Source organism: Myodes glareolus, chromosome 11 (genome assembly GCF_982192425.1).
Source record: "Myodes glareolus chromosome 11, mMyoGla1.1, whole genome shotgun sequence".
NCBI lineage: Eukaryota > Metazoa > Chordata > Mammalia > Rodentia > Cricetidae > Myodes > Myodes glareolus.
Genome location: NC_142036.1, coordinates 39,232,874 through 39,258,595, shown reverse-complemented (window position 1 = coordinate 39,258,595; position 25,722 = coordinate 39,232,874). Strand labels below are relative to the sequence as shown.

At 47.7% G+C, this 25,722-nt stretch overlaps 2 protein-coding genes across 8 annotated transcripts in view; one reads left to right on the top strand and one right to left on the bottom strand.

The window, feature by feature from the left end:
* The window catches only part of Angel1 (angel homolog 1), a 36,227-nt gene extending 21,504 nt beyond the window's left edge, over positions 1-14,723 (bottom strand). The window contains exons 1-2 of one of the 3 annotated variants that reach the window (XM_048449271.3): positions 14,205-14,723; positions 4,642-4,756 (exon numbers count right to left, since the gene is read on the bottom strand). In XM_048449271.3, the coding sequence (XP_048305228.1) occupies positions 4,642-4,744 (103 nt within the window). In that variant the 5' untranslated portion in view covers positions 4,745-4,756; positions 14,205-14,723. Of the gene's footprint in view, positions 1-2,573; positions 2,669-2,937; positions 3,092-4,641; positions 4,757-14,204 lie in introns of those variants that run through there. The other 2 variants (XM_048449272.3, XM_048449273.3) reach the window with 2 other exon arrangements.
* A 135-nt stretch (positions 14,724-14,858) lies between these two features.
* The window catches only part of Lrrc74a (leucine rich repeat containing 74A), a 36,500-nt gene continuing 25,636 nt past the window's right edge, over positions 14,859-25,722 (top strand). For all 5 annotated transcript variants that reach the window (XM_087911612.1, XM_087911609.1, XM_087911608.1 and 2 more), the window contains exons 1-4: positions 14,859-15,211; positions 17,112-17,240; positions 21,898-22,070; positions 25,167-25,274. In XM_087911612.1, coding sequence (XP_087767738.1) covers positions 15,169-15,211; positions 17,112-17,240; positions 21,898-22,070; positions 25,167-25,274 — 453 coding nt within the window. In that variant the 5' untranslated portion in view covers positions 14,859-15,168. The remainder of the gene's footprint in view (positions 15,212-17,111; positions 17,241-21,897; positions 22,071-25,166; positions 25,275-25,722) is intronic.

Here is a 25,722-nt window from a genome sequence, read left to right as displayed (position 1 = left end):
CAGTGCTTTCTATGTGCCAGATACTGCTAATTGCGTTACAAGTATTAACTAATTTGCATGGTAGGGATCTGGTACCTTTCAAGGCAATAATGAAAGAAGAGCCAATCCCAGGGGATAACCTAGAATATAGATAGGCACACAGAACCTCATCTCTTTTCCTGGAGGTAAACACACTGTTTAGTTTTTAGTTTATTTTATGTGTATGGGTGTTCTGTCTATGTGAATGTCTGTGTATCATGTGAGTGCCTGGTACCTACAGGGTCAGATAAGGGTGTGGGATCCCCTGGGCCTGAAGTTACGGATTGTTGTAAGCCACCATGTAGGGGCTGGGAATCATCAAACCTGGGTTCCCTAGGAAAGCAGCCAGTGCTCTTAACCACTGAGCCATTCCCCATGAATAAACGTGAAAACACTACTTTTAACATCAATTCTCGGGGTCTGAAAACCACATTACATTAGAACTAACACACAATGAAATAATGACCGAATCATAGCCTTGTAACAAAGTTAACAAAGCTGACCCTAAACAGTGCTCCTTCAGAAGGGCTTACTCTCGACCTTAAGATGAGAGCCAGAGTTGTCAAACCAGGTAACTCCCAAGAGTTTTCAAGCTCTATAGACTCCCCAGTCTAAGAAAGTATTCCAATAATAATAATAAAGTGGGCAGCCTTAAAAATCAACTTACTTTTTAACAAAATTCCTGGGCCTCTTCCCAGAGCTATTCATTCCACCCGTGACATTTTCACAGACTTCATTATCTGTTTTCCCACTCCCTAACACATCAGAGACTGTAAATTAGAAGGCACCAGCAACTGTCAGTTACAAGACAACTGTCATCTCTGCTACAGCAACCATGAATGACAGCCAACAGGCAATAAAGCAGGCAGGGAACTCTAAAATTGGAGCTTCAAGTAAGGTTGTGATGACAACAAGTAACTCCCTCCCCCCCATACGTGCTCACATGCCAGAGCACTTATTCACGTCTCAGAACAAATGACATGCACACATTGGTGGCCCACAACCATTAGACACCCACTTTATTGGCAGTTTTACAGAGGGATGAAAAACCGCAAAATGGTGAAATTCAAACGTCCATGTGAAATATATGAATTTATGTCCCTCTAAATAAGTGGTAAATCTGGGCCAGCAAGATGTCTCAGCAAGTAAAGGCACTTGCCAAAAAGGGTGAAGGAAGCAAATCCACAAAGCTGTCCTCTGACTTCCACAAACGCCATGGCAAGCCCCACCACATACATACATTTTGTGCAAACACAAACACACAGAATAATAAATAAATCTTTTAAAAATTAAGTCAGTGGCCAGGCAGTGGTGGCACACACCCTTAATCCCAGTACTTGGGAGGCAGAGGCAAGCAGATCTCTGTGAGTTTGAGGCCAGCCTGGTCTACAAGAGCGAGTTCCAGGACAGCCAGGGCTGTTACACAGAGAAACCCTGTCTCGAAAAAACCAAACCAAAACAAAACAAAATTAAATCAGTATTTTTCAACTAAGTGAGAGAGGCAGATTTTGCCCTTAGGGAACAGCAATGTCTAGAACCACCATGAGACCGTAACTGTGACACCAAGCATCCTACAACACAATAAATGGTCTACTCTAACTGTCAAGAACGCTCTCAAGCCACAGGCTAGTTGCTGGGATTCAGTTAGGAACTTGCTAAATATCTGTCCCTTGAAACACATGCCAGAGGAGCTTTGGTTGATGGGCATAAAGCCCCTCGCTTTCCAATTTAGCAGACAATAATTGGTGTGATTGTTTTTCAAGGGGAGAATGCTTCTTAAACAAATCTTTTTTAAAAATACACAAAATTAATATACCTGCCACTTTATAATGTGTAGATGGAAGGCTCCTCTAAGACCCCTAGAATTCTGCTGAGTAGGAAAAATATGGACTGATATTAAGACTACTATTGTGGACACCGGATAGCCACATAATTAAAGGAATATGCTGGGTTCTCTGTAAACAGTGACTTCTGTAGGAATTTCCATTCCTGACAAGTACGGACACCCAAAACCTTCCTGAATTCTCTGGAAACCCATGATCCATGTGTTGGCATAAGTTACAGTGAGCCCCCTGCTCTGCTGAAACTAGTAGTCTAGTGGAGACAGTGTTTTAAAAATTTTAATATGTGTTATAAAAATATAGTATCCATTGCCAACAAAGGGCAGTTCCACAGAGAAAAGACACAGAACGCAGTTGGGCCTCTTATTTCTAAGAAAACCCTTCTTGATACTGCTCCCTAAGCTACAGGAGAAAATCTGGGAGTTCTGAGGGACCTCAAAGAAAAACTGGGGTTGCATGAAAGCCTCCCGTGGACTTCAAAAGCAGAGAGAAGGCAGACTGTGCAGAAGTAACAACCACGAAGATATCCAACCTATCACAGCTCTTTCTAAACACTTGCTCCAAAGCCGAGGTTTAAAAGCCTCTGCCTTCTGAGCATAAGCTGTTTTCTCAACCAGACTTGAACTGGGAGAGGACAGCAGATGACAGACCGCAGTGAGAAGCCTATGTGACATGAGCCCACCCACCTAAGGGCACACCCCTCCCGGATTCTACCCGCCGAGAAGTCCGGTCCTCGCCTGTCCGAGGTTGCCACCGCTCCCGACCCCCAGGAGTGTCTCAGCCAGCCCCACGACCACCGCCACTGCCAAGGAGGGCGACCCCTTCCCCAGCCCTGGGTCCACGTTAACCGTGGCCCGACGTCATCAGACCACAGCGTGAGGAGAGGCTGCCCACGAGAGTCGCCGGTCAGCCCGAGCCTCGTGGGGCCAGGACGGCCCGCGGCCCGGGGTCAAGGGCCACCTCACACCTTGCCACCAGCCGAAGACTGCGGTTGTGGGGCCCGGCGCTCCACCCCGGGGTCCGCGGACCCCCACAGGGCGCAGCTCAGCTCCCGCCCATCAGGACGCGAAGCCGGTACCTGAGAGGGAGCGGAAGAGGCGCGAGGCCGGCAGCAGCAGGTAACATAGGCATGACGCGATCATGGCCGGCAGCCTGCCCACGCCGCCGCCCCTCCACACTGCCGCACACCCGTCTCCCTCTGTTCGGTTCCGCCCCGCACCACCCGGGCTCCTCCCCCCACGCCGCCAAGGCTCTGCCTCGAGCCGCCCGGGCTCCGCCCCCACGCTGCCCAGGCTCTGCCTCGAGCCGCCCAGGCTCCGCCCCCACGCTGCCTAGGCTAAGCCTCGAGCCGCCCTGGGCTCCGCCCCCACGCTGCCCGGGCTTTGCCTCAGGCCGCCCCAGGCTCCTCCCCTCCACACAGCCCAGGCCCCGCCCCAGGTCATCGCTTCAACAACAACTTTATTGGGAGTAAGGGGGCGGGGGAGCGGTTGCGAGGAGAGGGGCTTACATGGCAACGGAACAGCCGGGCCTGAAGCCCGTTACTCTGTATGCTAACTTTAAAAGTTCATTTAAATAAATAAATATAAATAATAATGTTAAGGGGCTTGTTGGAGGCTCTAAGGTATCTTTAAGGGTCCACTGTTTTATCCTGACTTCTGCCACTATCTATGTGTGGAACACCGCATGCCTTTTTTAACCCTTTCCTCATCTGTAGTCTGAAAAACTGGACATTTCACTAAGTCATCTGACTATACCTTCTGTAACCAGCTCTTCTGAGCCAAGAAGGCAGGGAACAATTCTTCCTCATTCCCACACCTCTTCCCGACTTTACTGTCCAGCTCAGATTCTAGGTCACAAATGGAATCCCTCCCTTGCTTTGGGCACATAAGATTTTTACTTCCCCCACCTGTTCCAAATGGGTTATGGGGAGAAGCTGTGTCCTGTTGGGAGGGAGATATGGAGGGAGGGAAGACGCCACAAGAGCACGGACCAAGACTGAACGGCGGGTGGGTAGTGTGTTTAACACGAGGTAAAAATGATCTGGCCCAACTGGAATGAAAGAAGGTCTCCTCAACACCAGGAACCAAGTATGGCTACAGGTGTGTTCACCCTGCATCTCTATTGTGCCTAATACTAGGTCAGTGTGGTAGTTTAAATAAGGTGGTCCTCATCAGCCTCCAGCATCTGAATAGCTGATACCCAGCTGGTGGCTGTTTGGGGAAGGTTAGGATGTGTGGCCTTGCTGGAGGCAATATGTCATCGCTGGAGGCTGGCCCTGAGGTCTCTAAAGACTCAATGCTATTTTCAGTTTGTTCTCTTGGCTGCTTGCAGCTTGAGATGGGAGCCATCAGCTCCCATTCTACTGCATGCCCGCTGCCTGCTGTCTCTGTTCTGATGTGGACTCTTGTCTCTCTGGAACTGTACACTTCAAATAAATCCTCCCTTCTGTAAAATGTCTCGGTCAAGGTGTTTTGTCACAGTAACAGGACACTGAAGCTGGGCATAGCAGGCCACTCTCTAGACAGAGGCAGGTGGATCTCTGAGTTCTAGGCTAGCCAGAGCTACAAAGACCTTGTCTCGAACTAAATAAGACAGCCAGTCCCATAGAAGGGACTAATGACTGGATAAAGTGTGTGTCGCTGAAACGAAGGCCAGTCCTTCCATCAAGTCTGTGCTAACCAAAGACCTCTCTGAACTGCTCTTTCCCTGTCTATTACACGGTCTTCTGCCTCAGCCGTGACCTAAAGAAGAAAGGACCACATTATACACCCAGTTCCAGTACCCAGTGTCTGAGCTGTGCCATTTCCAATTTGTGGCTGGAGCTTTGGCTGTTCGGGGAAGCCCTCTGGGGAATCACCAGAGCCTGGACCAGCTGGATACATCATAACACTGAAGGGCTGAAAGGAAGAAGAAGGAGAGAGTCAGTGATGTGGCCTTCCTGAGATTCCCACCATGTCATTTGCTTGCAACAGCAACAGCAGCAGCAACGGCGGCAGCAGCAGCAACAGCAGCAGCAGCAGCAGCAACACTCACCCCTTTACCTGAGATGCACTCCAGCAATCTGAAGGTTGCGGAGCCATTCATCAGTCAGCACACAACCATTAGAACTACCTAAGGAACCCCAAGGTCCAGCCCATTCCTTCAACATCCCTTAAATAAACTCTCCACTTTCTCCCGAGATCTATCTGCACGCCCAAGTTTCGATTCAGACCAAAAATCAAGGGCTATGCTTTTTGCGAAGCAACGGTTCTTCCATCTACTTGAAAAATGTCTTTAAAGTACAGACAGTCTAGGCCCTTAGACACTCATCAGGTTGTTTTAAGATAGGAAGCTTTGGGGGCTGGAGAGAGAGATGACTCAGAGGTTAAGAGCACTGGCTGCTCTTCCAGAGAACCTGGATTCAATTCCCAGCAACCACATGGTGGCTCACAACCATCTGTAATGAAATCTGGCGCCCTCTTCTGGCCTGCAGGGATACATGCAGGCATAACACTGTGTACATAATAAAGCTAATTAATTAAACAAATAAACAAACAAAGCTTCTGCTGAAAGAACTATCCTCACCTGGGCTGCCAGGACACAACTGTGGGCACAGTAATGCCAGCTAGTTGATGCCACACCCTTTCAGAAGATTTCCCTGGAGCAGTGAAGCTAGGCTTCCCTCTTCGTTTCCTGACTTATAATTGGTTACTTCATTTAGAAGGTGAAGGGTGATGGGAGAGTCACACAAGCTTTGGATTTTGATCCCTGGAGCTCAGACCCTTGTTCTGCTGTTTCCTCCCCATGAAGCCTCTGGGGTTTCCCATCCTCTTGGAGCCTCCGTTTCCTCACCATGCTGAGCCAGAGTTGGTTCTCAATGTTTTTTTCTTCTTTTCTTTTTCTTCTTCATTTTCTCAAATAGGGTCTCATCCCAGAAAGACTTTGAACTTGTTCCATGTATCCAAGGATGACTTTGAACTTTGGCTCCTCCTGCCTCTGTCTCCCGAGTGTTGGGATTACAGATTTGCACCCCCACTGCGGGTATGCTTTGGTGGGAATCAAACCTGGGGTTTTGTGAATGCTAAGGGTCTATTGGGTTTTTTAAACTCGGAAAAAAAGTCATCCACAACTGTGAATGTTGGGTCTTCTTCCATAATCCCTGGCTAAAATACAGTTGCTTCTCTCCAGACTGTAATACTGGATTACCAAATGAGCCAGTAACTATAGATTCCATATATGATTTAAATACAAATTTCCCATCTGGGCTGATAATGCTTCCTCAAAGAGCCATAGACCCAAGAAAAACCCCAACACCAGACAGACATAAGCAGCTATCTTTTCTGTTGTTGGTCGGGATTGTTCAAGAGACTCTCCCAACTGCTGTTGTCCTTGGGTTTCCCCCCAAGATGTGGAAGGTAAGTCCCTCATGCTGATGACACCGTGCACTCAGATACGGGACCCAGAGGACCTGAGCTGGATCTGCCCTGAAATCCTCTTTTCTGAGAACTAGCTTTCGTGGAACCAGAAGGCGCCATGCAAGCTTCCAAGAAGGGACGTGACCACAGCCTATATATGTGTGTTCCGCACAGCCAATGACACCCGTGATCCACAGTTCCTCAGCCGAAGGAAAATTACAAGCGTCATGTTCACTGTGTGCAGCTTCATCTCGAGAGAAATAATCTGTCATTCACCTCAGCAGTGGGAACCATGGCAATGAGAGGAGCACGTGCCTTCTCCATTAGCATGGTTTCAAGGTGCATAAACCTGCCCCTCAGTGGAAGAGAAGGATTTTGCAATAATTCAACTTGGTACATGTGGGAGTTGGCTGCCTATAACCTTTCTGTCACGCTTCTGCCAATTACCTGCAGGAATGTAGAAGTTACTGACCAAGGCCCCAAGAGTGCTTCCCGACCCACCCAAAAAAAAAAAAATGTGAACCACATGGGTAATTTAATTTTTTATCTTAGTGAGCCAAAGAGATAGGGCAGTAGTTAAGAGCAGTGCCCACTTATCCAGAGAATATGCCAGCTACATGGCAGCTCACAACTGTCTATAACTCCAGTTCCAGGGAATCCAATGCCTTCTTCCAACCTCTGTAGACACCTGGCATGCATGTAATGCACACCCATACATGGAAATAAAACATCTGTAAACATAAAATAATAACAATAGTGATTTTTTAAATTTATACTAGAGAGAACTAGAGAGGCAACTCAGCAGTTAAGAGTATTGGCTGCTCTTCCAGAGGATTAGGATTCAATTCCCAGCACCTACATAGTGGCTCACAACCATCTATCTGTAACATCCTTCTTCGGGCCTCTGCAGGCACCAGACATACAAATGGTACACAGACATAGATTCCACTGAGGCATCCATACACATAAAATAAAACAAAAGGGAAAATGTACACTAGAGACTTGGGGTGTAACTTGGTAATAAAGTGTTTGCCTAGTATGTGGTGGTGCACACCTTTAATCCCAGCACGCAAGAGGCAGAGACAGGCACATCTCTGAGTTTGAGGCCAGCCTGGTCGTTTACACAGCGAGTTCCAAGACAGCCAAGACTACACAGAGAAACCCTGTCTCAAATAACCAAGAAAACAAAAACAAAAACAACAACAAAGAACCTGTGTTCAATCCCAAGCATCACACAAAGGAAATGAAAAACATAAGTAAATAAAGCAAGTGAAATTAGTTTTAATAGTCTTTAATTCAACCCTTTAGATAAAAATAGTCTTTAATTCAACCCTTTAAATTTTAAAAAAAGCCTACAGTTTATATTTTTAAATAAGGGGCTAATACTTATTTTTGTACTTTGAAATCTAGTATGTGCATTAGCTAGAATCACATCTCAATTTGAAGCAGCAACATTCCAAGGGCCAAAGAGCGACAATGAGTTAGTTAGTGGCTTCTGTATTGAATCTGCAACGATCTATCAAATGAGCTCAGCCTCTCTGAGTTTGAGGCCAGCCTGATCTATGAAGCAGGTTCCAGGACAGCCAGGACTGCACAGAGAAACCGTGTCTCAGAAAAACAAACAAACAAACAAACAAGCGAAACAAAGCACCTTGCTTCTCTGAGCCTCGTGTTCCCTCCAGCATCTTGGAATTAATGACTAGATGTCCTCAAAATGATCCAGACTAACATTAGTACATTTGGTCAATCTCTCAGCCATGACACCAGGTCTCCATTAGCCATGTCTCAAGTTCAGTGTCCAACAGCTTCCCATGTCTGCCCTCTGACTTTCTACCCTGCCCAGTTCCTTGGCTCTTTGGAGACCGGCTCCCCATCAGCTTTCAAGAAGTGGAACCACCAAGATAAACTCCTCCATACTATCACAACAGTGTGTGAGACATGACCCGGAGCCACCTCTCCCGGGTTGCCTTGCCTCCCAACACTGTGGCTGGCCCTTTCACCAAGCTCAGGACCTGTGTCCCTCTCCCAGAGATGGCGCCCCCATTCCTTTTCCCACTGAGACCTCACATCAGTTCTTAGGCACATTCGGTCGTTCAGTCGTTCCTACATTGGGACACTTTCGTCTCCTGGCTATCCCTCTGCATTCTCTGCCGTCTGTACTTCTTTACCTCGCGTTGACACACATTTCTCTGACATATATATTCCATCACTCCACTGAGCCTTCTTCCCTAACGTTCCCTCCGACTTCCCTGTTGAGGACGTTGGGGAGCTGTAGAAAGGACACATCCCAGGCCTTATTGGTTCCTGGTTATGATGTAATTGCACATGCTTTCCCAGCCTGGTTTCTGCAATGCTCGTTTTCCTTCTGTCTCTGTGGCCATTCTATCCTCCTGCTTTCGCTGCGTCCCTCTGAGTACCCTTCTTTCGCTGCTACTGTGCCCTGGACTTCGCTTTCAGCCTCTTTTCTCCTACCCTACAGTCTCTCCTTCGAGAAATTTCTACCACTTTAATAGCTTCAAACACCATTCATAAATGACAGCTCTCACACTAGTGGAAGGTTTTTGTGGAGCAGAGGATTCAGTTACTCTTTCATTCATTCATTCATTCATTCATTCATTCTTTCTTTCTTTCATCTTTGTGACAGGGTCTCATATATCCAAGGCTGGCATCGAACTCACTGTGTAAGCCAAGATGACCTTCAACTTCAGGATCCTCTACCTCCACTTCCTAAGTGCTGAGATTACTGGAAGAAGCCACCACAGCCAGCTTCATACATTGCTGGGATTCAAACCCAGAGACTCATAATATACATGCCGACCAATTGAGTTCTACCAATTGAACATGCATGACTCTCATGTCTTTTTCCCCAAGTTCTTTTCCTGGCTCATGAACCAATCCTTCTGCCTACAGGCCTCTTCAATGGATGTCCCAGGGATAGATAACTCACAGGCTCAATGTACTGAAAGTTCACTCTTTACCTCCGATCTGTCATCTTGTCCCACAAACCCCACTGCTCCAGTTTCTTTTGTCTGAATAGCAATCATTTATTGAGTTACCCTGTCTCCTACAGTGTGTCTCTTCTCTTTCGCTTTTACTCTTGAGCTCACCGGAGTCCAAGTGGCTTGATCTCCTTTGCATCTAATCAATCCACCTCATCCTTCATCCACTCCTAACTGGTGCTTTAATCCATGTTGCATAGTGCACTCAGAGCACACTTCCCACTCTCCATTCTGCAAGACCCACTAGGTCATTCTGCTGCTTAAAAATCTTCCTGCAAAGCTGCGTTGATGTCAGGATGTAAGTCTGATGGCTTGGTACAGCATGGGGGACTCCTCACCTTCCCAGCTCCTTTCTCAGAATGCCCTTCCACAATGGGACTCACACCCCAGCCTTCACGTGCTGAGATGGCTTCGTCACTACTTTAGCCAGCATTAATTAAATATTCCTCCCCAGCCTCATCCACTTACCTGGCTGCTGTCTAGTGGATCTTTGATTCCCAGCCTAGGCATCCTTTCCTCAGCATCTCAGATCTCCACCACTCACACAGCACACAATCCTGCTCCTAGTACAGACCTGCGGTCCCTCCCGTTTGCCCCTGTTTACTCTTCTACCCTGGACTCCATTCAGTCACTGTATTCGTCTGTCTGTACCCTTCAGCAGACTGCATACTCCATGAGGTCCCCTCCCATCCCCATCACCCTGCCCAGTGTCAGGGCACTCCGTAGCTGAATGTGGCTTGGATATGAAATGTTCCCTTATGTTCCTTTGTTTGAAATGTGTTCCCAGCTGGTGTTGCTAGTCTGGAAGGTTGCAGTGCCTACAGGAGGTGGGACCTAACTGCAGGAAGTCTGGCATCAGAGGTTGGCCGTAGAGGTTTTATGATCAGCCCCTATCTCTTGTCCTCTCTCTGCTTCCTGAGTACAGGCACGTGATCGGCCTCCTCTCACTCCTGACACATGCTACCCCCTGCCGTAACGAACCGTACCTCTTCTTGAACTGTGTGAGCCAAATAAACCCATTCTTAAGTTGTCATTTTTGTCACACCAATGAGATAAGTAATCGATTCAACTCCCCCCATATGTGAAATTTTATCATTTAAAACTATCATTAAAAAAAATCCTAAGGCTAGGCTTAGTGAGCAAACATAATGACTTGAGTTTGGATCCCCAACACCCACATAAAAAGCCCAGTGTATCAGTGCATCCCTGTAATCCCGACACTGTTAGGTGAAGACAGGAGGATCCTGGGGGTGGGGGTCACTGGCCAGTCAGTGAGCTCTAAGTTCCGTGAGAGACCCTGTATCCAAAATAAATAAATGGTGGGAATGGGCTGGAGAGCTGGTTCAGTGGTTGAGAGCATGCACTGCTCTTACAGAGGACTTGGTTCCCAGCACCCACATCAGGAGCCTCATAGCTATCTGTAAATCCAGCTCCAGAAGCTCTGGTGCTCTCTTGTGTCCTTCAAAGGCACTGCATGCACATGTACAAATCCACACACTGACACACACACATATACACATTTAAAAAAAAAAAAAGATGGAAAGCAATGGAGCATTAACCTCTGGTCACACACACACACACACACACACACACACACACACACACACACACACATACACACACACGTAGCATCAACAGCAACAATAAAGACCATGCAGACACGATTGCCTACGATTATAATTCCAGTTCTTAGGAGGATGAAACATGGCAAACACCATGAGTTCAAAGCAAACCTGTGTTACGTAGCAAGACCCTGTATTAAAATAAATTTTTGGCATAATATCAGACATTATTATAACTAAGACAACAACTTTTATTCCTTTCTTTTTTATTTTTTATTTTATTTTATTTTTTTGAGACAGGGTTTCTCTGTAGTTTTTGGTGCCTGTCCTGGAACTAGCTCTTGTAGACCAGGCTGGCCTCGAACTCACAGAGATCCGCCTGCCTCTGCCTCCCAAGTGCTGGGATTAAAGGTGTGTGCCACCACTGCCCGGCTATTCCTTTCTTAGGCTATATTTCCTCCTAATGTGACTTCTGCTTACTTCCTTCAGTTAATCCAGTATTCTCAACCTGTGGGTTGACAACCTCTAGGGGTTGCATATCAGATATCCTGCATATCAAATATTTACATTATGATTCATAACCACAGAAAAATTATAGTTATAAAGTAGCAACAAAGGTAATTTTACGGTTGAAGGTCACCACGACATGAGGAACTGGATCAAAGGGTCACAGCGTTGGGGAGGTTGAGATCCAGAGCTCAAACCCTTCGTCTCTGTTCTCTTTCCTCTAAGAAACCAGGCCTGCCTTCCTGGATCATCTTATCTAATTGCCCTCAAATTCTCTTTCCTAAGGAACCAGATGAGACGTAGTTTGGGTTTTCTAGCATTCTGAAAGCAACCGTAGGCCATGCCTAAAAGTGGGCTGAAATAACTGTGTGTCAACAAAACTTATAAAAACAAGCCATGGTCCAAATTTAGCTCGTGAACTACGTAGTTCACAAATCCTGAACTACATCACTTGAACACAAATCTTTCTCAGCCAAGAACTATGGTTGCCCCAGAGAGAAACCACCTTGTGGGGTTCTGACCCAGAAGTCATTGCAGAGGCAGCATGGGCTCTGAAGCCAGACAGAGCCCACTTACATCCCCACTCTGTCAGCTACTTGCTTTGGGACTTTGGACCAGTTACTTAATCCTTCCTTCTGTCAGTCTCCGCATCTGCAAAATGGGAATAACAGAGGCGCTGACGGCTGAAACAATAGACGCGCTGGAGCAGCTGGAATACATTAAAACATAGAAAGTCCATGGAGCAGAGCGTGGTGATCATCGGGGCTATAGAAATGACAGCGCGTAGGCCACAACGGACTCCCTCTGCTTTAAACCTCACCGGTGAGCAGTGAGCAGGAATCCTGGTAGTGAAGGAGGAAATTGGGGAGTGTCTCTGTGATTAAGAGTACTGGGATGCCTGATATTCTTGGTTGTCAACTTGCCTGCATCTGGAATTCCCTACACATCTCTCACAGGTATACCCGGGGACTGTGTTTTCAGTACCTGCGATGGCTATTCCAGATGTAGTAAAGTTGACAACCAAGAATATCCATCACAAGCACAAGCTGGAAAAGCAAGACTACCTGAACTCTAACCCCTGGCACCTACATGAAAACCAAGCATGGCCATGCATGCCTATAACCCCAATGTTGGGAGGCTGGTGGTCCTGGGAGCAAGTTTGCCAGTCAATCTATCCTCAAACAAAACAAGCCATCAAAGCTTCAGATTCAGTGAAAGATTCCACTAAAACAAACAACAAGAATACTAGTGGGGGATGGAAAGATTGCTCAGTAGTTAAGAGCACTGGCTACTCTTTCAGAGGACCCATGTTCCATTTCTAGCCCTAATAGAACATCAATCTGTAACTCCAGTTCCAAGATGCCTGCCCTACCCAGTCATGCAAGCAACACATAGACCTATATGCAGACAAAACATCCATAATACATAAAATAAAATAAAATAAAATAAAATAAAATAAAATAAAATAAAATGGAGGGCAATAGAGTAAGACTCCTGAAGCCCCTAGCCCCTGCCCTGTCCTCTGCATGCATATGTGAGGGGAGAAAAAGAGAGAGAGAGAGAGAGAGAGAGAGAGAGAGAGAGAGAGAGACAGAGACAGAGACAGAGACAGAGACAGAGAGAGAAGAAAAGAGAAGGTTATCCTTATCTTTTTGGTTTGGTTTGTTTTGGTGTTTGGGTTTGGGTTTTGGAAACAGGGTTTCTTTGTAGCTTTGGAGCCTGTCCTGGAACTAGCTCTGTAGACCAGGCTGGCCTTGAACTCAAGAGAGATCCACCTGTTTCTGCCTCCCGAGTACTAGGTTTAAAGGCGTGCGCCACCACAGTCTGGCCCTCATCTTTTTAAAACCAGCTGTGTGTGTGTGTGTGTGTGTGTGTGTGTGTGAGAGAGAGAGAGAGAGAGAGAGAGAGAGAGAGAGAGAGAGAAGGCTAGTGCCACAGCACACACGTAGAAATCAAAGGACAGCTTCCAGGATTCCAGTCTCTCCTCCCACTATGTGGGTCCCAGGGATCTAACTTAGCCCCATCAGGCTTGGTGGCAAGAGCTTTTAACCACTGAGTCATTTCATAGCCCAATTATCACCCTGTTCATACTTGACATCCAAACCTTGCCCCAGAAAATGGTCCTCTTTGATGTATTCCAAAATCATAGCAGCCTGCTCTATGAATTACCTGCAGCATCAGCTCATCTCCCAGAAGCCCTCGGGCCCGCCTGCGAGCACTGTAGGGGACGGTCTCACAAAGTGGCCTTCTAAAGCACGGTGGTTCAATTGACGGCACAATGCAGCACCCTGAGGTTTGGTTTGGTTTGAAACTAGAGTGCAAGGTGGCCTTGACCTTGTGATCCTACCAGCTCTACTTCCTGGGTATTGGGATCACAGGCAAGGGCCACCAGGCCTGGCTGGTTATGACACAAAACCAGGGCACAACTTCAACAATGAAGGAAAATGATGGGAACGCTTGAATGGGGAGAGTCCTTTTAGGGGCTGTGCTGAGACCATTGAGCAGGCGCGAATGACCGTCTGCCTCATGCGCAAAGGTCAGCTCAAAAGTCTGACGACCTGAGTTCAGTCCCCAGAATCTAGGGAAAGGTGCAGATGTGGTGGAGAACATCTGTAACTCCAGCACTCCTGTGGTGAGCTGAGGAGACGGGAGAATTGGTCTGTCTCATGGACCAGCCATCTGGAGCACAACACAGTGTTCAACACAGAAACGAGAATCCCGGCCTCCCAAACAAGATGGAAGAAGAGAACCGACGAGAAGTCCTCTTGCCTACACATACACACCCGTGACTATCATTTTCCCAAGCCAGATTTCTAGATCTTCACCTAGTCAATGGCAAGGGGGACTGTCACCAATCTTCCCCCATGTCTTCCAGCCACTGACCTGACCGTTGATGTTCTGAAGCCTTTACCAAAGAGCAGCAGACAAGCCCTCAGGTTCTCTTGACACCACGCAGCAAGCGAACTTCAGCTCCACATGGGAACACAGCTGAGCACGGGAATCCCGGCTGAGCGTGGGAATGCTGGCCTCCAGGTAAACAGACTGGGGGTCCGGCTCGACCAATGGTGTGGCAGCAGCAAGCCGGAGTGATAGAATGCAAGCTTGTGGGGTTTTGCTTTCGTCCTGCTGCTCCAAGGGTGAGGATGCTCTCCCAAGGGTGCAAGCCAAAAAGAAGAACGGGGCAGAAGAAAACCGACTTCACCCATCACTGATATACTTTGTACCTGAAGCGCAGCCACCTTGGGAGAAAAACATGGTGGCGGCGCTTCACGGTCACCTGACTAAGAGCCTTGGGTTTGGTGCTGACTCAGAGGGAAATAGGCTGTTACTCAGAGGTCCCCCCACAACACCCGAGCTCTCACAGCCAAGTCTGGGCTTGGACCCAGCGAACATATGAGAAAAGATGACCACTAGAGCCACCCAAAGGGCGGGAGGCCTGCTGTTGCCGGGTCCACCCTCGAGGATCACAATGACCACATGAGATCATGGAATGTTGAGGTTAAAAGGAAAGTGACTCTTACATCACAAAGTCATAAGTGGGTGGCCATCCTTTTTGACTGCAATCTGGGGGAATAGAGCTCTACCATTGTCCCCAATGAGCCCCAGGCCTAGCTACCTCCCCCAGACAGAGTTGGAGGCAAATCCATGCAGGCCGGATTCCCACCAAAGCTGGCTCTCCTCCAGGCTTGCTGGGATGAAAAACTAGCTACAGGTTCCCTTGGGATTCGCCCCGGAGAGGGCAGTGCACATAATTTGAAACAGAACTGAATGGACAGGTGTGGATCTTAGGGAAGCAGCCACCAGGGGACAAGAAGCTGTCACCAGCCCCCAAGAGAGTCCTGGCAGCATGGACTATTTTGATGATGAGCCTCTTGAGTCTGAGACCAAAGGTGAAAAGCCCCCCCATCTCTCTCCCCATCTCTAAGTGATCAGGTAGACCCCCCCCCCAAATCCCTCCTTCTCCCTGAGTCTCTGCAATGGAGATGGTGTGTTACGTTAGCGGCAGGGTTAAAAACCACTCGAATACAGTGAGTTGTGGTGCTGGACTTGGCTCTTAAGAGCTCTAGCCAATGTCAGTTTTCATTTTGTGGACTGGTTGACATCACACTGACAGTTAGAAGCCAGCCATATTGGGAACATTCACACCACATGAATTGACCAACGATGGTTAGTTTGCCTGCATCCCCCTGGTTGAGTGGAGTTCTAAAACTTGTTTGAGGGGCTGGAGAGATGGATCAGCCCTAGAGAACTTTAGTTCCATTCCCTGGAATTCAATAACCTGTAAGTCAACTCTAGGGTACTCAGCGCCGTCTTCTGGCCCCCATAAGTAACTGCAAGCGCACATTTCCACACTCCTCCCAGCATACGTTTCTTTCTCCCTTCCTTTTCTTCCCTTCCTTCCTTCCTTTCCTTCCTTTCTTTCATTGTCTGAATTATAAAGAAACCAAGACTCAGAAACATGCCCTTTCTTTCAGAGCACAGGGTAGCAGTCTGGGCAGCTCAGCTGCTGAGTGGTCTCTAACCACCCCGTCACTGTTACTCAAGTTAACTCGTGTGGAAACTTGTCACAGAGGTCTGAGGATAAACACTGGGACTTAGCTCTGTTGGGGAAAAAAAAAAAACGAAGACACACACCTACTTGGGATCATTAAGAAGTCCGCCATCCTAGAACCTAAATCATGAAGGTGGGGGAGGGGCACGCAATGCTCAACTCACTCAAAGTAGATGGATGGGTAGTCATGTATGAAATCCTCAAAGAATAAAAATAAATAAAACCGACAGGTAAGGGAGAGAGAGAGAGAGAGCAGGCTGGCCCTGTCTGCCAGGCCTTTGGGAAGCACCCGTGTGACTTCTTGAACCCCTAAGGCCTGCTGGGGTCAGTGGATTCATCTCTGAGTCTTGGGTGTGGCTTTCAGGAGCCCAGTGAAGAAGCCACATTCAGGAAGTGCAGGCACCAGTGTGAAGGAGGCGCTGCTACTCTCAGCAGAGCCTCGTCCCGTGAAGACAAGAGTGCTTAGCTCATAGCAATGGACTTCAGCTCCGGAGACATCTTCAAGCCTCTCCTTCATAGGCCTAGAAACAGTGCTGGACGTGAGCGAAGGGAAGCGAGACCAGCTTCCTGGAAATCTGACTGTCTCCTCTGCTCCCTGAAGCCTACCCCTGCCTGTTTCCTTGGCCTCTGATCCCAGTCCTCACCTGTCTTGCCCTTCACCTACCTCCCAGCGGCACAGTGTGTGACCATGAAGTACTTTGGCACACATCCTTTTACCATAACGAGTAACTAACTCAACAACAGACCCCAAAATCCTTCCATGCAAATCATAAGGGAGGAGTGTGACCAGGGACCCCACCAAAAGCAGGCAGATCAGCGAAGGGGACTGGAGCTGCCCGTTGACCAGGGACACGGGACTCCATCAATTCAACCATATGGACATCTTTTGTTTTGCTTTGTTTTGTTTTTGTTTTTTTGAGACAGGGTTTCTCTGTAGCTTTGGAACCTTCCTGGAACTCATTCTATAGACCAGGCTGGCCTCGAACTCACAGAGATCCTCCTGTCTCCTCCTCCCGAATGCTGAGATTAAAGGCAAGCGCCACCACCGTCCGGCTTCATATGGAGATCTTATAGAAGGGGGTCTCCTCGTCAGGGCTGCTATGTGAGCTGTGGGAGAAAGGCTGTAAGCAGGACCTGGGAGGCAGAGGAGGGAGGCAGAGACTAAGGGGAGTCGGTGGTAGGTGTCACCCAATGGACCACAGGTTTAATTCCTGGAATGGGATGGGATTTTCTTCCAGATGAGACAGAAACTGCGCCAACACTGCAGAACAGCGATGACACCCTGTACTGCGAAGCTGAAGCCCCTGCCAGTGTTGAGAAAGAGAAAACCACCAGGGAGAACTCAGAAACCGACTTGGAAATTGAAGGTGAGGTAATAGCTGAATAAAGGTAGTTGGCCAACCAACTTCCTCAGAAACTGGAGAGATCTGGTCCCACCAGAGTGTTCTTCTCTGTCCTATTGAAAGACGGGGGTGGGAAGGCTTATGCTATGTTCTAGACTACCTGCTCCTCCTAGTTGGCTAGGGACCACACAGGACCTTCTGAGCAGGTTGTTGTTACAATCTAAAGCAACACACAGAAGTTTCTGGTCTTTAAATCTCTCCCATGTGGCTGTGTGTGTGTGTGTGTGTGTGTGTGTGTGTGTACAAGTCCAGTTGCTTTCACAGAGACCGGAGGCATCAGATAACCCCCTGGAGTTGAAGTTACAGACAGTTGCAGGTCTTTTGACATGGGTTCTAGCAGCTGAATTCAGGTCTTCTGGAAGAGCAGTGTGTGCTTTTAACCTCTGAGCTACCTCTCCAACCCCACCTTACTCTACTTCACCCCACCCCATGTGACTCTTACATAATTTTTTCATAGTCCAAGAAGGTGGACTTTATTACATCTTTTCTAAAAAGGAAACCGTGACTTAAAGATTGTGAGAGTCACCGAAAGCCACTAAGAGCTGGCCAGGGTTCCACAAGCAGCTGCCACGTTTGACCTGTCTTTGCTATTCAGTGTTCCCTGCAGTACCCTTGAGCGACTCTGCTACCCTAACCATGTGACTTTCCGGTCACCTGAGAGCTCTCGTTTCTCCTGCTTCAGAGTCCCAAGCTTTGTCACAACAAATCAAACATTCCTGGTTACCCCAGCTGATGGAGCCGCAGCAGACACTGTTCTCGCAAACAGCACCGTCAGCCTCCCTCTCTTCCCATTATCCCCAAGAAGAGGGGTACCAAGAAGGATTATCTGTGCATCTGTGAAGTAAGGGGAGAATGATACTGGTCCCACTGGACGGGAGCAGCCTTCAGCTTCCTAGCTTGGTCCAGTCTGAGACACCCTTCCTCTCTGTGCCTTTTGTTTTATTGAGGCAAGGTTTCATGTAGTCCGGACAGACCTTGAATTCCCTACATCGCCAAGGATGACTTTGACCTCTTGAACTCCCAGCCCCAAGTGCTGAGATTCCGTCTGTGAATCCTTATCCCCACCCTCTCGTGTGTTCTTGAACGTGGGTGGCACTCAGTGATTCTCAGAACCCATCAATTGGGGGAGGGCAAAGTGACCTTTACCCCCACTGTCAGCTTAGAAGACCATCCTACCAGTCAGCATGTAAATTCCCTCTTCTACTCAGACCCTGCCCCGCGGCTCCCAGTCATCCTGTGGTTCCCTTTCTTCTGTACTTTAAGGCTATTGTTAATTCTGGTTCTGACTTTCTTTCTTTCTTTTTTTTTTTTTTTTTGGAGACAGAGTTTCTCTGTGTAGCCTTGGCTATCCTGGAACTCACTCTGTATCTGTAGACCAGACTGGCCTTGCACACACAGAGATCCACCTGCCTCTGCCTCCCAAGTGCTGGGATTAAAGGCGTGCGCCATCACAGCCCAGCTGTTAATTCTGCCTCCAGCACCTCATGTCACCTATCTGGAGGACGTGACAAAGAGCAACACTGGATGTTTTGTCTGAGGCTCCTAGCTCCATCTCGTTCTCCCTCAGTCAGGAAGGCTTGATGCCCACTGACCATGGACCAGGCTGGTCTGAAGTCTAGGGAACAAAGAATCCAAGGGCTTGCAATAGAGAGATGGGATTCTCGTTCTGTTAGTACTGATCATCTGCTTGGATCTGTGTCTACATTTGTCATTGGGGACACAGAGTCTAACGTGGGAAAGTCCACCAGGATAGGAAAGCCCACAAAGGTGCAAGCTTGCTTGTTTTTGACTGATTTGAGCTAATTTGTTGTCTCGAGGCTGTTACCAGGGTTGTTCAGGTCAGGGCCCTGGTTGTTGATTACCCCAGCCCTGATAGCCTTAACTGGGTGCAGCCACCCATCCGCAATAGGTCAATTAAAGACACAACTAAGAGTGAAAAGCAAAAGAGAGAGAGAGAGAGAGAGAGAGAGAGAGAGAGAGAGAGAGAGAGACTTACTCCACGTACCCTCATTATGAAGAGGAAGAAATAAAGACACCCAGTGACCTCCCCCTGCCAAGTCCATCTTCAGGATCCTGGCATACGGTTTGGGTTTAAATAGGGGGCAAGAGGTGTGACTAGCTGGGCAATCCAAGGCCAGTGTGGTCCAGGTCGCCACCAATGTCTCTGCTCCTCTGCCCTTCAGGGTGATCTGACTGTCTGTCAGAACTGTGTGAACTCTCTGTCCAGGAGACAAGCTCCTACTCCAGCTAGCACCAGGCTTTAACCTTTTCCTGCTTCCTGCATGAGACACCTGGGAAATCCTAATTTCTGGGGGTTCATTGTTTAACTAATCTAATGGGATACAAGTGAGTCTTTAAAAAGGGGGGGCTGGTTTTTTGTTTAAGCAAGTGCTTCTCCAAATCTTTGGCAAAGCTTGATTCATGGCTCACAATTTTTTCTGGTGCTGGAAAATCAAGCCAAGGACTCACATAACTGTAACCTGGTAACTTCGCTCAACTATAAAGCAGCAGCACCGGTCACAGCTTATACTTTAAGAAGACTGGCTGGGGCTGGAGAGATGGCTTAGTAATGAAGAGTGCTGCTCTTCCAGAGGACCTGAGTTTAATTCCCAGCAACCACGTGGTGGCTCTCTACCATCTCCAACTCTGATACAAGGGGATCCAACACTCTCTCCTGGTCTCTATGGACGACAGCAAATGACAAAATGGTATCTGAAGAGCTGGAGAGGCCAATGGTTGCTGCATCCTGAAGACCTGGGTTCAGCCTTCAGAACCCACACAGAAGAGCTGACCTGGGGCTCTGCTCTTCTGCTGCCAGCACTGGGGCAGCAGAGACAGACACCCACTGGCCAGGCAGGTTAGCCTACTCAGAAAGTCCTAGGACAGGAGAAACCATCTCAAAAGCAAGGTGAAGATGCCTGAAGAATGTCCCTTGAGGTTGACTTCTAGCAATTGTGTGCACACACACACACACACACACACACACACACACACACACACAAAGTATGCATCTAAACATTTCAGTCATTGATGGAAATTGTTTTCTAATCCTAAGCCAAAACTGATTGAATAACTCTTTTGTGAAACCTGAGTCATTGTTGTTTTTCCGTCCATCACAGAGGCTGTGCTTTAATCTGCTACTGTTTCAGCCTGTAATTGGGGCCCTGCAGTTACCAGCCTACTTCTCCGGCAGCGGCCGAGCTGCTCAGGCCGAGGACTGGTGGGAATTCCTTTCCCACAGGCACTGGCTCTGTCACTGCCACCTAATATAGCTTTTAATTAAATCTCTATCGTTCTATTTATCAATAAGACTCGGGAGTCAGAGGCTGCGGTGACAACCGGCTAGCTCAGAGAGGTTGCGGAGCAACTAACTGACCTCGCATTGCTGGCATCTCCAAGAGAGAGTGTCCTTCCACTCCCTGCCCCCCCCCACGAAAAAAACATGCTACACTAAGTCCCTTCCTACTACTTCCTGTGTGTCTCTCTATCATCTTCCAGACACCCTCTGACTCTATGACTACTTTCTGCCAACAAGTTGCTAACTTGGCTTTCTGACTCAAGGTTAATTCTATTTAATTAACACAAACGCAAACTCAGTGTGATTGAATATACCACACCAAGTCAACAACTCAAACAGAAATTTTAAAAATCAAACATTTTAGTCAGGTGTGTCGTCACGCGCCTTTAATCACAGTACCTATGAGGCCGAGTCAGCTGGATCTCTGGGTACTCAAGGCCAGTCTACTCTATATAGCAAATTTCAGGACAGACAGAGCAGTGCATAAAAAGACCCTGTCTCAAAACTAAATTAAACAATTCAAATATTTTTGTATTGGACCACAACACAATTGTACTATAATCCAATCCAAAATTGTACTGATTTTATATTTACGTGCTAGGGTTGAGAAATACGAAAAGTCTCTGGTTTTCACAGTTAAACCACGTGCGTTGTTTGCTTATTTGTTTTGGTTTTGGTTTGGTTTTGATTTTTGATCTTTCAAGACAGGGTTTCTTCATGCCCCGGCTGTTCTGGAACTAGCTCTATAGCTCCAGAACTCAGAGACATGCCTGCCTCTGTCACTCCAGTGCTGGGATTAAAGGCGTGCATCACCACTACCTGGATAAAACACAGTTTTACAAGAGGGGGAGTCTTTGTATGTTCAGTAAAAAGCACTGCAGTTCCTAATATGCAAGAACCAGGAGTTGCAGCCCAGGTGCTTTGGCAGCTGTGGTGTTCTGCTGTGTAAGAGCGTGTCAAGTGCTAAGTGTACATGCTGTGTTCAGAATGAAGCCTGGGGTGATGATGCAAGATGCCACACGAACAAGCACAGCCAGAAACATGTTGGATTCATCACATGTGTGATTGTAAGCTAATTTGTGGTCATCACACCTTGAGAAACCTTTTACTGTGGCCAGTTTCTTTCAAATGTGTCCCCAACATTTGGTTACACTCTCCTGTATACCCAGCAGCACCCACAGCTGGAGAAGTTGGGTTCTAGAGCACATATTCACAAAGGCAGATCCCAGGAAAGTCTAGGCAGAAGGGCACCTCCCCTGGGGAGGTCAGGGAGCTAAGGCAGTGTGGAAGAGAAACTTTACTTCATTCTGACTTTCTCTACAGACACAGAGAAATTCCTCACCATCGGACAGAAGGAACTGTACCTGGAGGCCTGCAAACTCGTGGGCGTAGTACCCGCCTCCTACTTCATCCAGAACATGGAGGAGTCCTGCATGAACCTCAACCATTATGGGCTGGGCCCCAAGGGTACCAAGGCCATTGCTATAACTCTGGTGGTGAGCATGCTGGACAAAGGAACACATCAAACCTGATGGTAGAGGATTAACAGGGTGACTGGTTTGACATTCAGAGGGCACCCTCTTTGGTGTCTAAAGAGCAACTTACCCTGGTCCTTTCTCAGTCATTGGTCATTGTTTTTCCTGTTAGTTCATGGAAGAGGTTGTACTTTGAAGACTGTGGCCTTTCCTAGTTGGGAAGCAAGACACTAGTTAGGAAGCAAGACACAAGTTGGGAAGCAAGACATCGGCCTGTATGGGTAGATCCAGGCCCAAGAGTTACTGCAGTTATAAAATGTAGGCCCGGGTTTTCATTCCAAAGCTGACCTTGGCCATATGTGGAGCCACTCCTGAGCCACTCCATTCAATGTCTGCCTTTCACATTATTATTTTTAGAAATCATATTGCACTGGGTAGTGGTGGTGCACGCCTTTAATGCCAGCACTCCAGGCAGAGTGGGGCGGATCTCTGTGAGTTTGAGACCAGCCTTGTCTACAAGAGCTAGTTCTAGGACAGGCCCAAAGCTACAGAGAAACCCTGTCTTGAAAAACCATTTTTTTAAAAAAGAAATCATATTGCAGAGTAAATCACATTTTTCCACATGAAAGACATTACCTCTTGGCTTATCATGACCAAACAAGAACTTGACCTTGAGGTCATCACAGATTTATATAATTAATTACGTATAAAACTGGCTACATCACAGGAAATTTGACACCTGTATGTCAGTGCCTCCCTGGCTGCTCACTTAGGAGGGTGAAGAGAAAGTTTGATTTCAAAGAAACTCAGCAAAGTAAATAGGCAGGTGTTCTTAGGAGGGGACATTTAAAAATAAGCGATAATAGTAAGTTGGCTCAATTGATAAAGTGTCTGTCACATGGGCATGCAGAGCTCAGTTCAGGTACCCAGCACTCATGTAAAAGCTAGGCTTGGTGGTGTACGTTTGTAACCCTGGTCCGGGAGGGACAGAGACCTGAGGTTCCCTGGATCTCACTGCACGCCCCCTGTCTAGTCAATCAGTGAGCTCTGGATTCTGTGAGAGAGACTCTCAAGAATAAGATGAAGAGGGCTGGATGATGGTAGCGCACACCTTTAGTTCCAGCACTTGGGAGGCAGAAGAATGTGGATCTCTGTGAGTTCAATACCACCCTGGTCTATCAACTAAGTTCCAACCCAGTCAGGGATATAGAGTGAGACCCTGTCTCAAAAAAAAAAAAGTGGAAGCAATAGAGAACATCATGACATCGACCTCTGGCTTTCTCATGCTGTGCACACAACATGCACATACACACAAATACACATAAACTTTTTTAATTAGTAATGATGCTGGATATGGCATCATAACACCAGATATGTTGGCACATATCAGTAATCCAAGCACTTTGGTAGCTGAGGCAGGATCAGGACTAGGAGTTAAAACTCAATTTGGCCCCATAGCAAGTTCCAAGCAAGCATGGGGACTGTAAGAGACCCCTGCCTCAAAATCAAATAAAATGAGTAGCATTTCCACCATCCACAGAAAGAACAAAAAACCAAAAGGGACCAAGAAGGGATCCTTAACACATCCTATCTATAAAGGATCTGAAGAGAGAAAGAAGTCCCAAGCCCATAAGGGGCAGACGGTGGGGCAGCGGGGGCAGCCAGTTGAACCTATGTGACAGGTGCCAAGAGGGTAGAGGACAATGGTTCAGCGATGCAGCCTAAGAGGATGACGGACAAGGAAGGTAACTCTGACTTTGATGTCTACCGAAACTCATGGCGACTTTCAAAGTCTTGCGATATTTCAAATTTATTCATTGGGGGACAGCACCACCGTCAAAAGCTGCTGGGATCTGCAGAAGCCATTGCTCTAGTGAGGTCCAAAGGGATGTCACATCCTCTGTACCGCCGCCCTCATCCTCCCCACGGATCCACTAGGAACCTCCATCCTTCAGGTTCCTAGTCTGCGTCTCCAGGCCCTTGCCGTCCATCCTTATCCGCTGCTATAATACCTGAGACTTAGCAACGTCATAAAAGAGGTTTGTTTAGCTAACTGGGCTGAAGGGCCGGCATTAGCTCTGCCCAGGTAATGACCTCCTGGCATAACAACAGAGGGAATGAGCATGAGAGGAAGAGATGAAATGATAAGACAGGAAGGCCAGGGCCAGGCGGTGATGGCGCACACCTTTGATCCCAGCACTCAGGAGGCAGAGGCAGGCGGATCTCTGTGAGTTCGAGGTCAGCCTGGTCTACAAGAGTTAATTCCAGGACAGGTTTCAAAGATACACAGAGACACAGAGAAACCCTGCCTCAAAAAAAAAAAAATCAAAAAACCCAGGAAGGCTAGAAGAGGCAAGTACGGGAAGTCAGTCACCACCTTCCACTGAACCCCACTTCCTTTTTTGAGATTTATTTATCCTGTTAATTATGTGTCTATGGAGGGGTGGGGAGCATGTGAGCGCATATGCCAGCAGAGAAGCCCGATGCCCTTGGAGCTGCAACCACAGGCAGCTGCAAGCCACCCACCGTAGGTACTGAGAGTCGAACTCAGGTCCTCTGCAAAAGAAGTATGTGTGCCTAACTACCAAGCCAGCTCTCAATCCCCTGGCCCCACTTCTTAAAGTGCTCACTAATGTGTGTGTGTGTGTGTGTGTGTGTGTGTGTGTGTGTGTGTGTGTGTGTGACAGAGATTAATGTCAGGTGACTTCTCCTATTTCTCTCCAACATATTCAGGATCTCTCACTGAACACGGAACTCACCGATTCTGCTTGACTGACTGACCTGCAAGCCTCAAGGTCCTCCAGTCTCCACCTTCCCAGGGCTAGGATTACAGGCATCACCATGATATATACTGGTGCTAAAGATCTGAACTCAGGTCCTCCTCATGCTTGCCTGCAAAGCAAGCACATTACCGACAGAGCTGTCTCTTATAGACACCATGGTCTCACTAAGTCTTAAACATCTCCACACTGTGGCCCAGACCTCCAACACAGCACCCTCTCACGTGCCTGGGATGTTCTAGAGAGACACGAAGCTCTGGACCAGAGTGCACAGAGAGCTACCCTAGTCACTAACCACTTCTTTGTCTTCCTTCCTCTTCTACTGTGATGGCCAAAGTCCAACACAACGATCCTCAAACTGGAGCTGGAAGACAACTCCATCATGGAGGAGGGCGTCTTGAGTCTGATGGAGATGCTTCACGAGAATTACTACCTCCAGGAGCTGGTAGGACGTCCCCTCCTCCTCCAACTCCTCCTAGCATACCCAGGGACTCAGAACCACTCAAGCCCGGTTAGAACCTCCCACCCCAGGCCTAGGTCAGCTTTGGGCTATCTCTAGGCAGTCTGGGGCTCCTCTCCAGATACAACTTCTCAGAAGAGGGCCAGGTATCAAAGGTGGCTGTGGGAAAACCTGAAGAGCCATCTCTGGCTGTGCGTTTACAAGTCCCCAGATGGAATGGTTTACCCATTCTAACTAACATAAACAAGCTTTCTTCTTTGCAAAGCAGAGACCTGATGAGGTGGCTCATTTTCAAATCCTCCAAATGAATCTGTCTTAAGTGTTAAAGCAAACAATCTGTATGCTTATCTGAAGTACCAAGACTAAATTGAGGTAGTGGGGTATTGTTGAAGACAACGAATGAGACCCTGTGAGAGACGCTAGAGAAATCAGA